An 18,700-nucleotide genomic window follows, 5' to 3' on the forward strand; every position below is an offset into this window, starting at 1 on the left:
CGTGAACTAAAACAAATTTCAACAGTGAAAGAGGCTTCTAAGCTAATTCAGCTTTATTTTTTACGTCACTGATAGTTTCGAATCCAGCCGGCATCCACAGAAAAAGCGTTCACTGCAGTCAAGACAGAACTTAAAAGCACAGTTTTCAGCGTTCTCCGAAGTGTGACTTGTCAGGGAAAATACACTGTTAATTAGTCCACATCCAATGCACAAAGTGGTATAGTACCCAGCCCAGCACTCTCAGCGTGGCACTCACTTCAGAAGTTACACTTGCCACTTGCATACCTGTATCCATTAGAGACACCATTTCTTAAATGGGAGGGGCAGGGGGGGTGTCCATATTCATGGATCCTTTTTCCTGAATAATTTGTTGTAAAAATCAACTAAGTTTCCTTCCCCTCTGAAGGGCTAACTAAGCAGCATGAATTACTTTCCTCACCACAACATATTCCTAAAGAAAACATAAAAGCGATTATCGCCATTTCCTCAACAGAGAAGTCTACTGGGGATTTTTACAGCTTTGACTGACAAAAAAGGCTTGGTGTGATGGAACTCAATCCTGCTGAAAAAAAAAGAACAGATACTAAAAAAAAAGAATGAAGTTGCAGAAGGAGGACAGCACTGTGTGCATCATCCAGCCTTTTCCTTGTGCTGGAGAGAGATTGTTCCCCCTGCAGAGCATCTTAAAAGGCCTAATTTGAAGTCTCTGGGCAATAGAGTTGGCACCAATTGCCTTAAACCAGAATTGCAACACAGACTTTCACTCAGTGAAAGCAATCCAACATTCATTTTTCATGTAATATTCAGTTTATTTTACACTGAAAGTGATAAGCCATACATTGCAGCTTGCGTGCTAACAGAAGGTGTTTAATAGCCCGGGGACTAGCACAAGGGCTCTTGTTTTTAACATTCACAAAAAGCTTCTGTTACAGAGAGGTAGTGAGCAGAGACGGGCATTGAGTTTCTGTGTATTAAAGTAAATGCAACTTATTCCCACTCCTAACTACTGGCAGACAGAGCCAGCAGTGACCCTGAATGTTTGCAGGGATGACTAATCCCTGGGTCTTCAACCCAGGTTTGAAAAGTAGTAAGTTATCTGCCTAATTGATATAATTCCCTAGCATGTAAAACATCAAGACTCAAGACACCATTAGGTCCCAGAGCTAGTCATGAACCTACAGACACAATATACAAAGCCTGTGAGGAGTGGAAGAGGCTACTTCTGCTGAAGTTTATATCCAGAAAAGGAAACACAGAGCACTTAATTCACATTTCAATTAGCCTCACACATTTCTTTTCCAGGACTTTGTGGGTTTACGATTAACACAACAATTGCTGCATAGAAGCACCCTGGCAGTGACATTTACAGGCAAGCACACTTCTGACCCTTCCTTCTGCAAAAGCCTAACTCAGTCTTGCCAGGTGTGAAAAGGCACTGTCTGCTAGAACTTGCCAGATCATTTATTGCTACCTGTGACCCATGACACCAACTGCTAAACTTTCTTACAACTGTTTTTCATCCTTAAAAACAACTATGACAATGTGGTCTGTTATTCCAGATGCTGATAGGTAAACCAAGGACTTTTGCAAGGATGTCACTAGTCACCTGAACAATATCTTATTTGTAGCTTGTCCTATTTTCTCAAGGGTGAAGCAGCCCTAGGACTGACCTGTAGTTTGCAGGATATCTGGCAAGTGTTTCTTCCTAAACATTCTGCTCAGTTTCTTCAAATTAGTTCAGGGAAAATTTCACTGAGAAAATCTAAGACAAGATGATAAAAGAGGGGCTAAAGGGAGAAAAACAAAAAGAAACCAAACGACAGGAGCAGGATGCTTCTTAAAAAAAACAAACAAAAAACCCCCAAGCAACCCACATATTTAAAAATAAGCTCCTTTCCCAATTGCTCTGTGTCTTTTCTATGCTCTCTCGGTTGTATTTGGTATTCATCTATTTAGTTTGTTGTCAAATTAATAAAAACTAATTCAGCTTGAATCCTCCATAAGCAATCCACAGTGTCTGACAACTGCCCCTTTAGTAAGTGGCTGACACTATTCAAGGCAAAAGCCACGGGAGCTCTCTTCACATCATCCAAGGGAAACTGTCTTCAGAGATAAAAACTGAGAGTTTCTTTTGAATCAAAAGATCCTTAATGTTACAACTTTATATGAAAGGTGACTTCAGTGCATCAAAACAAGTGCAAAATATTTGAAACCATTTTGTCAAGTTGAAGAAATAAAGGGGGATTTCAAGTATGTCAAACTGAACCTGGCTCAGATGATGGAAGGCTGCAAGCACATTAATTTACCTTGAAACAGATCACAAAAGGTCAAAATAACTGCCGGATTCAGTTAGTCTTCAAGTTAAGCTCAGGAAAGTGAACCTTGTCATTTCTGTGCAAGAAAAGGAAGATGATGATGTCGCCCTCCTTGCCAAGTGTGTCTGCATTCCAATCTCCTGTACTACCTGCCCACTCCAAGACACAAGGAGGATTTAGCTGAGTGCAGTCAGAAGGAAATGCAAGTGATGAGAAAGTGCTCCAAGGTAGGTGAGGCTGAGACCTGCCATGGAGGGCACTGGCCATTTGGAGCAGTAGGTCATGGTAACAGCTGAGGCAGGAGCACAGTGGGCAGCATCAGGTCTGCTTCAGAAGGCTCCCTGCTATCTAGCTATCAAGAAAGCAGGGGAAAAAAAAGCTGCAAAACCCACCTGTCTAGGAAATGGAGAGGGAACATTTCTGGTTTTGGCAACATGTCCCATTCCTTCTTTGTACACACAAATCATGCCAGAGTAGAGAGAACTCAAAGGGTCCCAAGCTTAAACATAACAGCTATCAGTTCGCAATATATCCAAAATCTTAACGTTAGAGGGCAGCTCAAGATGAAACCACTATGACCAAGCAACTGCAGGAACACTACACCCTGGGCTCAGCAAGGTTAGTGGAGGTATAGTCAAGCTACAGAGCTTTTAATCACAAAAAGTTGCATTTTCTTAAAAGGAGACATGTAGTAAAAGCAAATTAAAGTATTGGATGCTAGTTTTTAAACAACACTGAAGGCTTAAAAGAGAATCTGTTCCAGTTAAATGATCATTTGTGAGAAGAGGTTGGGAAAAATAAAAAGAGTTTTCTCAGTCCAAACAACATCTCCAGAGATAACATCACCTGGATGCACGTAGTACTAACAGCCACCAACCTGAAAGCAGCAAGTAAGAATTTACTTTAAAAAAAGTTTTTAGCTATACAGTAACTGATGATAAACCCAAAATCTCCCATGTTGCATTTATATGCACTTAACCTACAGTTAAAGCATTTGACACCACCTCCCACAGCACCCTTGCAGCAAAATTGAGAAAGTGTGGGCTGGATGATCAGGTAGTGAGGTGGACTGTTAACTGGCTGAAGGAAAGAAGGCAGAGAGTTGTGATCAATGGGGTAGGGTCTAGTTGGAAGCCTGTATCTAGTGGAGTCCCTCAGGAGCAGGTGCTGGGATCAGTACTGCTCAACATATTCATTAATGACCTTGATGAGGGAACAGAGGGCACCGTCAGCAAGTTTGCTGAGGATACTAAACTGGGGGGAAGTGGCTGACACACCAGAAGGCTGTGCTGCTGTAAAACAAGAGCTGGATGGGCTGGAGAGTTGGGCAGGGAGAAATCTAATGAAATTCAACAAGGGCAAGTGTAGAGTCTTGCACCTAGGAAAGAATAACCCCTTGTACCAGTACAGGTTGGGGAATGAACTCTTAGAGAGTAGTATAGGGGAAAAGGACCTGGGAGTCTTGATGGACAGCAGGATGAACATGAGCCAGCAAAGTGCCCTCACGGCCAAGAAGGCCAATGGCATCCTGGGGTGTATTAGAAGGGCTGCAGGCAGTAGGTTGAGAGAGGTTCTCCTCCCCCTCTACTCTGCCCTTGAGACCACATCTGGAATATTGTGTCCAGTTCTGGGCACATCAGTTCAAGAGGGACAGGGAGCTGCTGGAGAGAGTTCAGCACAGGGCCACAAAGATGATCAAGGGAGTACAGCATCTTCCCTTATGACAAAAGGCTGGAGCTCTTTAGCTTGGAGGAGACTGACCTCATTAATGTTTACAAATATATCAACGGTAGGCGTCAGGAGCCAGGCTCTTCTTAATGATGTCCAATGACAGGACAAGGGACAATGGGTACAAGCTGGCACATAAGAGGTTCCAAGAAAACATAAAGACAAACTTCTTCCCTGTTCAGGTGAGGGAGCACTGGAACAGGCTGCCCAGATGGGTTGTTGAGTCTCCTTCTCCGGAGACATTCAAAATCCATCTGGACAAGTTCCTGCGTGACCTGCTCTGGCAGGGGGGTTGCACTGGATGATATTTCGAGGTCCCTTCCAACCCTTAAGATTCTGTGATTCTGTGAAGTAAACAGATGTTTACATTTGCAAGTAGAAACACTACTTGGCTACAACTGTTTTTTCTTGGCTTCTACAGCTCATGCACAACTCCATCACCTGTCCTGTGAAGCCACCATATAATAACACACATTAATTCCCAATATCAAACTCTTCTTTTGACAATTTGCCTACTGGCAAGCTCTCTTTAAAGTGTTTTCCCTATTTGATTGGTTCTCACTGCACTCTTCATACTGCAGCCCCTAGGTAATGAGTTTCTATAGTAAAGTTCTTCTCATGTCTGCTCAGAACAGTAACTGAAGCTTCTCTGCTTGCAAATCCACAACTCTTGATCCAACTGCTGGCACTAGGCACCTGAGATGCCTTGGACCACAGTCATTATTAAACACAGCATATCAGGGAACAGTCTCATCATGTGGCTTTCCAATAACTGTCTGCATTCACAGAAATGTTGTCTTTCTGATCTTCCTTAAACCTTTGAAAGTTTTTAACAATGTCATACAACAGACACTTTAAAGAGGTGCTGGAACAGTGATGTAGCATGAGCTAAAGTAGCCCAAACATTTTGTACAGTGACTCTAGTAGTCTGTGCTTGTGCATTAAAATATGAAATATGTTTCCACAATCCCATGCAAAAGTGGTCCACGACCACTGAAGAGAAAATTCAAATTGTTTTCTTCAGCCTGTGGCCTATGCTCTGTTTGTTAGGAAACAAAAAACACAATTTCCCTTTTGTGGCAAATCCTACAACCCCTAAGCAGTCTGAAAAAAAAAAACCCAAACAAGAAAATCAGCTTTACAACATACTTCAAGACACATTGGGAAGTCTTTCACTACTTGTAATTATTCCACTAATTTTCATTGGTCAAACCGGGCTGCAAGTTGAGAACATCTGGCCTTCCTGTAACATCAGGAGAGCCAGCTTATGTGCATCCACACAAAAAAATATCAGGTCAGCTGGCATTTGGCATTCAGAAAGACCTCTCAGCACTTCCCTTCTGATGGTGGTTATGCAACTTGCTTTTTTTATATAGATATAACTCCTAATGTAAGTATATCCTAAGAGTGCAAGGATTTTCTGAAATAGAACAAACATATCTGATCCTCAAAAGCCCTCCTGTTCTTCCTGGCAGAACAGCATCTCTCCTTTCACTAGGATGATCAGGACTCTCATCAGTGAAAAAGAGGAAAGAACAGAAAACATGCAGGGCTCACACAATTCAAAGAACTGCAAGTAGTTAAATAGTCTTTCTTCTTTAAAGAGATTAAAGGGTCATTGCCCAAGAGGAACAAGCTCACCGAGGAGCAAGCTCACATCAATTAGAAAAACAATTACTGGACCACCACCAAAAAGAAATGTTTAAAGCTACCTTAGGAGCCTGCAAGGGAAACACCCAAGTACTTACAGCCTTAGCTCTAAAAATGTCACTCACCTCACATATGACATCTGAACAGACTGCAGAGAGCACATGACCTGAACACAAGGAAAATTGTAAACACAAGGAAAACTGTGTCCAGCTAAAACCTAGCAGGATCTGAAAGTGCAGCTCAGGCTTGCTTGATTATGCAGACTGTCCTAATCCTTCAGCATGCACCACAGTGAACAGGTGATACATTTCAGTAGCTCAGTGTTGTCAAAAGAAATATTCTGAAAACCCAGTATGAGTCATCTCATTTCAGAATAGTTTAGGAAAGAAAGCAGAAAAATGTTTGGGTGAAGTCTAACCGTAACAGGCTGCTCTACACTGGTACACCTACCTATTTTTTTAATCTGAAAAACTCCCCCAGCAGCTATCATGGAAGTGCCAAAAGCTCAAAGCAGTAGATGTATCTGTCTTGTCAGCATCATGTTTAATCCCCGAGGAGGAAGAGATTTCCAGACTGTTACAGAAAGGGTTATGACCACTTCCAGGAAGCTTGTCGCTTCACGCTTAGGTGTTTGACTCCAGATCAAGATATTTGTAGGCACTTCTAGCACTTTCACTTATCAAGACAATTTAAACAGCCTTGTAAGAAACACAATTGCATACACCCACATATACAGCAAACTACCACTCAGCTATTGCAGTGAGCCACCAAAAAGACTACCTTATTGGGACTTCATTACACCTTGCAGTAAGGTTCAGTACACACACAGGTTACCCAACTGGTGACATCTACGTTGCTGCATTTCCACTGCACCTGTATCAATCACAGCTTTGTCCAGACACTGCAGTGAAATCCTTAAATGCAAGATACTAATGAACAAAGCTGATTAGTTCTAACCCAGAAGCTGGAACTTGACATCACCTCCACTCTAAGAGGGAATGCTCTCTACCACCTAAATACACACATAGAAAGGAAAGACTTTTCTGCCCAGAAAAAAAGTTGCATATGCCATTTTACATTGGGCACTAAGAATCAGAGACAATGGCATTCCTATCAATAGAATTTTATGCCCTCTGTCTTTCAGTAAACTAGCAAAACACCACTAAGCGAGCTGAAGTCCTGGAGTCTTTCAGTCATCCTTACGGTCACTAAGCAACCCTTCCAACCCGGCACAGGACAGTTGGGGGTGGCTCCACTTAAAGGTGATGCTTTACAGTAGAGCAGTGCCACTAACATATTCATTAAAACTTTCAACAAAATCAAATCAAAGTAACAGAATCATAGAATCATTTTGGTTGGAACAGACCATTAAGGTCATCAAGTCCAACCACTAACCTAACACGAAAGAGAGCGGTTACCTGTATTATGTGCAGAAATCACTGTAGGAAAGTCTAAGCAAAACAAGGGAGGGCAATATAGAAGCATAACCTTCAAGGTTTCGTTACCCAGCATAATTATGCTAGGAAACCTGCTTTATAGTACACAACTCCCACTCCTGTTTATCAAATATGTCTATGCACAAGGCAACATTTCTCATTTTATCTTGACTATTCTGCATAAACTAATAACCTTGCATGAAATCTGCCTTAATCAAAGAGACATAGATTACAAGAGGAATTTTCGTGTGTTACAGTTACACTTTGCTCCAATTGGAAAATCATTTGTCAGCATGAGGCTTCAGAGAGCTTTCCCTTAACTGATCCCATACAAATATCCACTTTACAGCTGTGACTGGAATACTTAAGTTGCTCCCTTATTTTTGTATTACAGCTATTTACTACACACTTACTGAAGAAACAATCCCTAAGACAGGTTCCTGCACACGTTAACTCATTCCTTTTACTGCAATGACTAGGCACACTCATCACCCCAAGAGAACTTACAGCTTTTTGATTTTATCTTTGACCAATTTATCCAAAGAGGAAAAAAAAGGGGGAAGAAAGGGAAGTTAACCACAATAAATTTGTATACTTCAGAGTAAGAGTAACATCAGGAACATGTCTTCAACAACAGAGTTACAATGAAACCACCATTATGACTGAAGCCCATGAAATCAAACATGCTTCAAAGCCGAGGGAATATTCACATTGAGCGATGGCTCCAGGTTTTATCACCTTTCTGTGATTGTAGACAGCTACTGTGGGGATAGCTGGTATTTTGGTCTGACTTAGTAAGCTCTTTTTATGGAAAGCTAACAGTTTTAGAAGTACTTATTTCAGAATTAAGCCCTATTGTTCTCAGAAGTTAAATATGAACACCTGTAAAATTAATCTGCAAGGTCTTTACCACGTAAATCTGTAACATTTGCACTGTGCACAGAAGCAAGCCTTCTTCAAAGTTAGAGCTGTATATATTAGCATGTATGAAACTCGTGTGCAATTGCATCTATTTAAAAGCATGCCTGTTAAGTTTAGAGAAGTTTTCAACTCACTTATTTCACTAGCAACCTGGTCCAGTTTTTCTTTTGACCTACTGATTAGAACCACCTTCATTCCACGTCTTGCTAGCTGCAAGAAAACAAAACAGGAGACATCAGAACAATCATAAATCACTTCCAAATCAGCATCCTAATTAAAGGAATTGCATAATTTGTCAAATGTCACAACAATATATGACCAGCAAGTTTGAAATAAATACAACTTTAAATTGGGATATGAAGGGGAAATCCAGGACAAATACTTCCACGCTAGCTCTTGCTTGAGTTGCTTCAAGCCAAATTCATCTTCTCAGTCATTCAATACAGGTCTATAGGCTCGTTTATAGAAAGGAGAACCAACAGCAGATTTTACATAACTTTTACAACACCTCTGCAAGTCAGAATAAAGAAGTTATTACCCATAATCATATTTAAGATGCCAAGTTAAGATATCCAAGGTCATTTGAACACCCAGGTTGCAAAGTTACCCCAGCACCCAATTCTTCATTCCTCTGGTCAGGCTTCACTCTTACTTTGTATTAATCATAGTATAAGGCTAATTTACTCCTGCAGTTGTTTTAGGGAAGCTAGCCATGTAACTTAAGCTGTGGCCAGAGCACATCCTGGTTACCAAATCAGGTGTACCATTGCAAGTTTTAAATTGAGTTGGTAGATAACATTTCAAAGCATCTGCAGAAAGACAGCTACATATGTGAACTACTCTATAATGAAAACAATATTTGTGACTACTGTAAGTCCCTGCTCCAGTGAAAAGTAAAAACAATATATTCACAGTTCACAGTGACACTGCCCTTCAGACATAACATCTGCTTGTAAAAAACAAGTAAGTTCTCCAATAAAACTCCTTCCTTGCCTTAGGAAGCAGATGAGAATGAGTCTTAAAGGAAAAAAAACCCACAAACCCAACTCCAAAACCACAGCATAGTACAGCAACAGCCTAACTTAATCTCATCTACCTTTCTAGCAGAGGTATGGAAGCCAAGAAAGCTGGTTTCAGAGAGAAGTACAAAGTTCATCAGTGAACTCTGTACTTCACACCTATGTGTGACCTCTAAGCATAAGACATCTCATACTAGATCTCTCACAAGCATAGAGTGAGGTGCGATGAAGCCAAAAACACTCGTGCTAGGGCTGCTAACGACCTACTGCAATGTTCAGGCTTACATGACCTGGCATTGTGAGGACAAATGTCTGAAAGAGATGAACACATCCACCTCCAGATAAGCACCTGGCTCACTGGAACGAAATTTTCATAAAGCCAAGAGTAGGTTTGGAAGGCAGGGGCAGCAGAGGGAAAAACAGAGCATTTTCTCTTCCCATAGGATGAAGGCAGTGAAGGCAAATCCTTTACCTAAAAGTATCTCAGCCTGTGACTCTGAGGACAATCTGACAATAACTCAGTCTGAAAGAGCTGTGGTCCCCACAGGGAAAAAAAAGCCCTGAAGACGTACCTCATGGCTACAAGCTCCACACTGTTGACACACAGTTTGAATTCTTTCAGCTGTCATGACCTTTGTCATGACTCAGGTTGCTTCAGTAGGTACCTGAGCTTTATGTTAAAATATCCATCTGTACTTATCTCAAAAGCCAATGTGCCCAGTCAGTGGAATCTCAGCACGCTTAGAAAACTTCTGCCCCAAGAGCAAGCTTGAGGGAAACTGCTGCTGTGTGCACACTCAAGTAAACACTACTATGTTCACTCTGAGAAGCACATCTGAAAGTGGAAATCTAGTTGCAAGAGGAGTTACAGACCACATAAAATAGCCAATGAAAGAGCCTGCGACTTGGAACAAATACCACCAAGAGACATAATCAAACTTAGAAAAGATACAGTGTTCAGCAGCAAGTTCAGTTTGAGTCTGATGCAATCAAACCAGTTTCTGCTGAGATTTTTTACTTCAACAGTAGAGGTCTCACAGGTTGAAAGGAACCACAACAGTCCTAAGGGCAATAATGATCCTCTGAGATCTCACTAACTGATTATATTTTTATATAAGAAACAAGAAAAGATTCACTTGCTTTGTAGCTATTCTGCCATTATACTTGGATCTTTGGCCAGTGTTTGGTCATGAAACGGCTGAACGAGAAGACCTTAAAAGCTAATCACAAAAACTCACCTTGGGAAAAAGCTCTTGTAGCCCAAAAGTCACCATTCTAACAAAGCTGGTGGATGTAAGAGTGTTTTCTTTAAATGTCATGTTAGCAACTACCACATTTTCCACTTTGGTAGCAAAACACAACTGTGGTTCAAGTCCTTTCTCTCCAGGATGGAAAGGAAGGTCAGTAACTGCCCACCAAAGCAGAGTTAAAGCTCTTGTTAGAGTAGGTATAGGAAGAGGATCTAACAAAGCAATACTGAGCAGATGTGCATAGCAGAGTACAGCACAGCACACCATGAGATAACCACCTCTCATGTATCACTACCATACAAATACATCTAAATAAATATAACTCATGATTTGCAAAAGCAAACAGCAGAAACAAATAGTGACTCCTGACCATATGAAAAGAGGAGAGAAAGAGAGGAGAGACAGACAGAAAGAGAGGAGAGACAGACAGAAAGAGAGGAGAGACAGACAGAAAGAGAGGAGAGACAGACAGAAAGAGAGGAGAGACAGACAGAGAGTGCTGCTTTGGAATCAGAGACTGGGTGACCATTATCCAGACAGAGAAGAAAAGCTGGATTTACTGTGGTAGTACCTTTGTGGAGGGTTGGTAAAGTGATGAAAAGGATATTGGTGCTGAGTAAAGAATAAAGATTTTAATACTGGAAGAGTGAAAAGTGTAAAAGCAGCTTTTTGCTTGGAAAAGAAGGAAAATAATAAATAGTGCAGAGTATTAACCAGAGAATCCACAAACTCATAACATTCTTCCAGCACTTAGTGGTGATCAAAGTCCAGTTTTTGAAGAGGTGACTCTCCGAGGAGAAGGAAGTAATCTGCATGATTATAATCACAGTTATCAGTGCCCAAGCAGCTGTGTGCCAGTGGCATTTAGAGTAAGATGAAGGGAATTTCTAATGGAAAGTCAAGCCTCTGCTAGAAGTCTTGTGAAGACATCTCTAGAGTTAATCCAAAGATTGAAAAGTTTTTTCAGGTGTTCCACTTTTCACCCTGCATTCACACTTCTTCAAGTATCTTTCATCCATCTAAACTGTCACAGGGTGGATTTGTGTTTTATTGTAAATAAGTAACAATAATAAATACAACTCCTGAAAAAAGTGGGGGTTTTCTATAGCTCAAGAATAATACTTGTACCCTTTGGGGCACTATGTGCCTACAGCAACTATAGCAAAGGAGCTGAAGCAGTCACTGTTTCTCAGCAGCAACTCAGACTTGTGATCAGCACTCCTAATAGGGGTTTAAAAAGAGGGGTCTGCCAGGAGCACACATCCGTGTTTGAAGGCAGTCTGGTTCTTAGAGACACCAGCAGAACATCAACAAGCTGTACTTTCATTCACCTGATAATAGAACATACAGATCCTGAAACTAATCTCCTGTGACATTCAGGGAGTGTCTCCCACACCAGAGCACTCCCTCCTGACAGTGCTGTTCCCCAGGCACAGGGATCTCCTTCCACGTGCTCTAGGCAGTTAAATTTAACTGTTGCCTCAGTTGCTTCAGTGTGATGTAACTGAGATATTTGGCATATTTGAGCTGTCACCTCTATGCCAGATTCAGGTGCTGCTGGCACCAGACTTAAATCTTTCTGAAACCAACTCTCCCTTCTTGACCCAGAAGGACAAGGTGCTACTTTCTGTAAAGTAGAAAGGAATTTGGAGGCCAGGAGCACAGAGGGCAGTGTACACAGGGATGAAGGATGAGGAGTATCCATGAAGATAAATGTTATTCTCCTTATGGGCTCTGCAGAACAAAAAATTCAAGAAAAAGGGAACCTCTCACTGCTGATCACCTCCCACAGATTCATGCTGGTGCTTCAGAGAACACAAAAAAAGGGTACAAACAGGCTCACTTTGATACTGATACTGGAGTTGAAAGTTATTTTTGCTATAAATTGTTCAAGTCAGCACTATTTGTCATGATGTTCTCTGGGCTTATAGGCTAAATTGCCCCATAGTAATGGGCACTTTCTGTCTTAAGCAATACGTTCCAGTACCTTATTTGGAGTCCACATATCCATCAAGAGCAAAAGTACAGTAAAAGAGATAAAATCCAGCTTCAGACACTTCATGAACTACAGGGAATAATTGGAACATACTGCAGGCAGCTAGAAATGTCATTTAGTCAGTGCCTGGAAATACCAAAAGAAAATACCACGGGCTGAGAAAGTTAAAATAATCATAACAACTGAAAAAAAAGTTAAAAATCAAAACTAAAGGACAAGGTAAGGGCTGAAAATAGAATTCATAAATAAAATAACAAAAAGAGATACAACTTTTAGCTGGTCACCAGAGGGAGGCAAGGTGGGAGACTTCTTTCTCCACAGATATGCTAAGATGAGGTGAGGTGATATGACCTGCTGCTTGACAGAGGCAAGCCAGCATGACATCTTGCCAACAACCAAGATACATTTCCAAGTGATTAGAATTCCTACCTCTTCTGCATAGGCTTTTCCAATCCCATCAGTAGCTCCTGTGACCACTGGAAAAAAAAAGAAAAAAGACAGGTATCTATTAGTTGCTTCAAAGAAATAACTGCAGTGAGTGTTTATTAGTAGGCTATTAAAGTATCAGTTCCAGTCAAGAGATGCACCAAAGTCTCTGGAATAGACATACAACTTTTATTAAATCTCCTAGAGAATACATAAGAAAGGAAGAGAAAGAGTGGCCATCTTAACATTTGTTTCAAGAATCAGGTTCAGCACATCCCTTTCTCTTGCCAGTCCTCTGGTCCACTTCACTTCTTCAGAAGCTTTGTGGACCAAGAGAGATTTTCAAGACATATAACTAAAAAAAAACCAAACAAACCCCAAACCAAAAGCCTCAGCTGTGACTGTTAAACCAGCTCTCAACTTAGTTTTAAGTATATGGTAAAACAAAAAAACCTCAAAATCTATAAGTATCCAATAAGACAAACATTTTAACACACACGCAACAGGTCTTTCAGTGACTCCCTGGTAGATTTCAGATCCTTGTGCTGTTGTGGCTGTCCAGATGTATAGGGAACAGGGAAGTGTAACAGTTTTGTTACAGAAACAAGCAAATCTGAGTGACTGATGCAGCCATCAGCTGCAAGCAGGGCTTCTAGAGTTTAAATGTTTTCATCCATGGGTGGACTGGGATCTGTGTAAAGCCTCAAGTCTTTCTAGGATTCCTTTCCACAAGCTCAGAGTGACTCAACATGCCATTAGTTTGACAGATTATTTCAGGGCTCTCACCATACCAGTAGCTGATCATCTCAGCTTGCTCACTAAATACCAATTCCTCCATTCAGAATCTCATTTCCCAACTACTTTTTAATCAAGCACATTCAAGACCACTTCCTTTTCTTCTCAGCTCTTCCTTCCCATCAAGCCCAACACCAGCACCTCAACACCTCCACTCATCCACCTGTCTCCAAGGAGCTACAGAATATACTGGATTTTTCTCTTTGTCCTCATGTCATATCAGAACAGCTCGGCTTGTGCTTCCACTGCTTAGCCCTGAATGAAGGTATGCCCAAAACAATAGGCTCCTTTAATGTTTCAGAAACCTGAACCGAGAGTGTTGGTTGAACTCTCAGGTCAATCTCTGACAGCAGACGGAGGTGTCATCCAGCACTGGGACACAGCAATAACTCCCCTTCAAGGCACCAGAGAGATATGTTTGCAGATGATTTGATTACTCACTGCTTGCAGATCACTCATAACAGTCGGCATGCAAACAGCAGCCAGAATATTTCTGTTTGAGTAATAACAAGCTAGGAAACACTAGCCATTTCAGTTTCCTTGCCTGCTAGCTATAAATAAGGAGATGTAACAGCAAGGGATGAAGCCACCAGTGAAGGTCCTACTTAGCTTGAATGGCCAGCCAACAGTGCAGTAGCAGGCTAAGAATGAAACATCTGACTCAAGCTACATTTACAGATGACCATAGGTGAAGGTACATACAATTATCTCTTCCCTGGTTTCAAGGTTTATTTTGCAGGACATCATAGCTTCTTATCCATAGCGATAAGGATATGCAGGACTGTGCTGCTGGCATATGAACACATAGCGCACACGCAGGATGCTCCAGCTAGTAAAGAGTTCTAGCTGCTGCACTGTCAGTCCCAGAGAATGTTACTGAATGTTACCAAGTGTCTGTGTCACATTGTTTTGCCACTTCCTATCCAGTCACAAATAGGGAAGAACAGTTTTGTTACAGAAACAAATCCATATATGGAATGGTTGAGTGAGGGTCCCAGTGCTAAAAAAAAAAAAGACCTTGGGGAAGAAACCAAGAATGCATTCCCAGGAGTCCACTTGCCTGCAACCCAGCTTGCACCAATACTGTTCCTCATGCAGCCAGACAGCATTCCAGACCTGAAGGATGGCCCTGCCATCCCTTTAGCTTAAGGACTGAAGAGCTTCCATTTCAGCCTTGCTGATCTTGAGGTTCTTATGCATTATCACAAAATTCATCACTGCTTCAGCAGAACAATGAAACAAGAACACTGTGAAAACCTGCACCAGCATCACTCCCCATCAGGCTTACAACTTGTTCTCAAGTTGACCCAATCTGGAAAACATTCAATTTCAGTGATTCCTGATAGTTAGTGAGGTACTCAAAGAACAGCCATTCCCTATAACACTTATAGATCATTTCTCCTCCTTGCAGCTTAAAATTCATGGACTTAATGGGTTTATTCCCAGATAACAAGCTCTGCATTTTAAAGTGCTGTTTTTTTGACACTGTGAGTTGTAGCAACTACAGTTGCAAATGCATGCTCTGTAAGGCAGGAACTTCAAAATGCATCTTTAAAGGATTAGTAAAGTCCAAGTACAAATTCAGTCAAGGATATTTACCTCATTCATTGAGTCTATTGCTCAGGTAAATTGTAATAGAAACAGTTGCAGTGTGAGACTTGAAGAAGCTGAAGATCTGGGATTTCTAACTGAACTACATGGACAGTTCCTCCCTTTTTAGGCCTTATTTCAAATTAAAACAACCCGCAGTCCAAGGGCTAAAGTACTGCCCCACAACATAACTTGAAAAACTTAAACAAATCTGATAGGAATGAATGAAAAATACAACAAAATCCTACCAGGAGGAAAAAAAGTATGTGAGCCATCACCTACATAACCAGGCACCTCGCTGATACACATTATTGTTTTGCTTCTGCTGCAGGTATAAGACATAGACAGGAGAATACAACACACAGCTAGTTTTTCTTAGCAATAAGGGAAATCATCTTCTCACAAGAAGGCACCAATACCATCATTTTATTAGCGGTTCCATTTTGACAAGGATAACTGTTTCCTGCTCTCTGTGCTCACACATCATCTTGAAGAACAAGCACAGTGAAAGGACTGCTTCCCAACATATAACTCAAAACCCACCATCTTTCAGGCCATGCTTCCCTTCCTAAGGCCCTTCAGGAGAAGCCACCCGCCTCATTCATTTCCCATCCTTAGCTGCACTGGTGCCATTGCTGTCAAGGTGGGCACTATGATGGGAAACACGCTCCAACACAAACCTGTCCTGAAGCAGAGCGGTAGTACCCAGTTCAGCCTTTGAGCTGCAGTTACAGCCCATTTATGAGACCCTAGGGTACAGTTTGGTAGGTCAGAAAGGCTACCCAGACAGCTACCTGCCAGAGCAGAGCTCAATGCTTAGGCCCTGTGTTGTAAAAGTAAGGAAAAGAGGTGGGGAAAGGCAACTGATGGGACCGAGGTCACAAAAAAGTCAAGACTCAGCCACCTTCTCTTCCTCTGTATTTTGGATCACCTAAAGAGTAACACACTATTGTGAAGGGGAGAGGGATAAAAGAGAGACTTTGGTAAAATTTGTGCACTAGCAAGGCACTTCACAATTTTCAAAGTGATTACATTCATCTCTAGTTTCTACTCTGGAGCCAAGTGTTGCAGTTTTAATCACTCCAAAGCTGGAGTTTAACTAAAACTTAGAAGTTTACCTAAGCTTTTACTATCAAGTTGATGCTACAAAGTTATTTTAACTCCAAGCATGGACTAAGCTTTTAAACTGTGTTTCTTGTACAGACTGCCTTCCAACAAAAGCTACAAACTGACCACAGCTGGCAGAGTTTAAAGAAGGCAAGGCAAGTAGGATGGCACTAAGTTATTGTCTGTACAGGAAAACTGCACCAGCTTCTAAGTGTGATGGTACACATTTACTCAGTAGTCAGACTAACTGTAGTAGCTTCCCACTTCAGCCATCTGCCATCTCTAGAAGAGATGTGAGAAGAGTGCCCAAGGCAGCTCATATGCAAGCCCACAGAATAAAAGTTTGCCTGAAAGAAAGCCTGTACTGAAGCACTGTCTGATTTTAGGCAAAGAAGTCAACATCCATCTTTCCCTGACTTTTGAGGCTGTAGAGGAAAAGGGAAAGAAAAGTAAGGAAAGGTATCCAGTAACATTACACTATGAAAACAGTTCATTCTTCATAAACCCATATACGATACACACTCGCATTGGGCTGGAGATGTTCAGCCCCAGAAAGTTATCAGCAGCCAGAGTTCAGAATCTCTGGCCACAAGGAATTTCACAAACAGTATTCCCACCTCAAGACATGTTTTTTCAAAACTAGAACACATACAAGTACAGAGCTGGCACATGCAAGACTCAACCATCTTTACTCAGTTCTGAAAAACCTGCCTGAAGGCTCTTGTTCTGAGCCACAGGGTCCACACAGCCTGGCCCTGGTGATTCCAGCACACCAAAGGGAAAGTCTCTTGCTCTTCTATGAAACAACACTTTCTTGACTGGGTAATTATTATCATTATCATGGATTGCAGAGGTGTGCAGGGGTTTTATCCTCTAATCCCAGCTTTCCTTCAGTTGTACATGAACAAGGTTATACTCCAACTGTCCCTATACTGTTCAAAATCATAGGCAAGAAGTGGGAAGGGTGGTAAAACACTTAATCACCATCCATGCTAGCCAACAGTATATACCACAAGTATAAATGACTGAGCTCACCAAAGCTCTGGAAACAGCCTTACTAAAGTGTAAGTGTGCAAAGATAAACTTCCAATGTAGCATCAAGATCTCTGAACAAAGAAAGCAGTATGGGGCTTCATCCGCTCACACTGCTAGAGGAGGTTATGTGGGCTGTAGATCTTTCAAACTGCCATTGCATATACACAAGTCAGCTGCACAAGAACTCAGATCAGCAGCTGCATTTTTAATTAAAGTATTATCAATGCAATCCTTTCCATAAATCACAAAAACCTCCACCTTAGGACAGTATAGCATCTTTATCTTAAAGACTGTGCCAGATTTTTGCTCCCTATATGGTGTGGAGAAAGAAGAAAAATAAAACAACAGCTTTTCAACTCCTGCTTTGAGTCTAGTTACACATCTTTGACTTCTTACAATGATCTCTTCACTTTCAGATGCAGCTACTCAGGAATCCACCTTAGCCTCTACTACTGGTCTGGTTATTGATAGACGCAACTTGCCGGTTCTCTCAACCTTCATACCATCTAGTCACTTCACCTAACATTGCACATGGTGTGTTTCACAGCTTCTGTCACACAGGCCACAGACATGATGCAGTTCACAAGCACCAGCATTGCTTCCTGTCTAGTACCAAACTCAAGGCAATCCCTGACAAACACAGGATAAAGCTGAAAACTCAGTAGAGAGATGTGCAGTCTTGTACAGAAAGGGAACAGCTTTCCTGTTACTAGGAAAGCCATAGACTAGGTCTATGAAACACGTTGTGTAATCAACCAGGAACTTTAGAAGATTAATATGCTGAGTGGTACATGACTTAATGGGCTAAAAATGTAGCCTCTTCTCCAGAAACCTTAGAGAGGTGAATATGCAAATTCTTCCAATAGCCCCTGCATCCTTTAGAAATCCTCCAGCCCATGGCTAAAGATGCACAGGATGAGGTACCACCAACAGTACAGGGAAGTCATGGTCTCCTTCTGCTTGTAAGAAGTAAAAACCATTGTCTTTCCAAATAAGAGGTCACCTAGAAAACATCCAGCACCCTCTAAGAAGGACACTGGATAAACATTCCCTGCTGTGAAAAATGGGTCTACCATTCCACAGCAAGGCAAAAGCAACATGCAGCAGATCACAGCAGCTTGTTTCGTGAATGAAGGGAATATTCAAGGTCTGGAAAGAACTTGTTTTTTATCTGCTTCTTTATGCAGCCAGGATATCTTAAAAGCAAAGAATGGTGCAGTAAAGCATGAGGCTAGCATGTAGAAATCATCTCGTCTCACGACAGGAGCAAGGACCAGCACTGACACAGGAAGAAGGAGCAACAACAAGCATAGAAAATTCTACTGCAGTTCTGCAGAGCAATCACGCTGAAACAAGATTATAGATTCGTGACTCCTCAATTCAAGGTTAGACTACAGTGAAGACAAAGCTTAAAGAGATCAAGCCTGCCTTC

General features: G+C 41.5%; 1 protein-coding gene across 1 annotated transcript in view; it reads right to left on the reverse strand.

The window, feature by feature from the left end:
- The window catches only part of HSD17B12 (hydroxysteroid 17-beta dehydrogenase 12), an 87,653-nt gene that overhangs the window by 43,122 nt on the left and 25,831 nt on the right, over positions 1 to 18,700 (reverse strand). Inside the window, 2 exon segments of the mRNA XM_061997977.1 lie at positions 8,185 to 8,260; positions 12,745 to 12,791. Coding sequence (XP_061853961.1) covers positions 8,185 to 8,260; positions 12,745 to 12,791 — 123 coding nt within the window.

Source organism: Colius striatus, chromosome 6 (genome assembly GCF_028858725.1).
Source record: "Colius striatus isolate bColStr4 chromosome 6, bColStr4.1.hap1, whole genome shotgun sequence".
NCBI classification, from domain to species: Eukaryota; Metazoa; Chordata; class Aves; order Coliiformes; family Coliidae; genus Colius; species Colius striatus.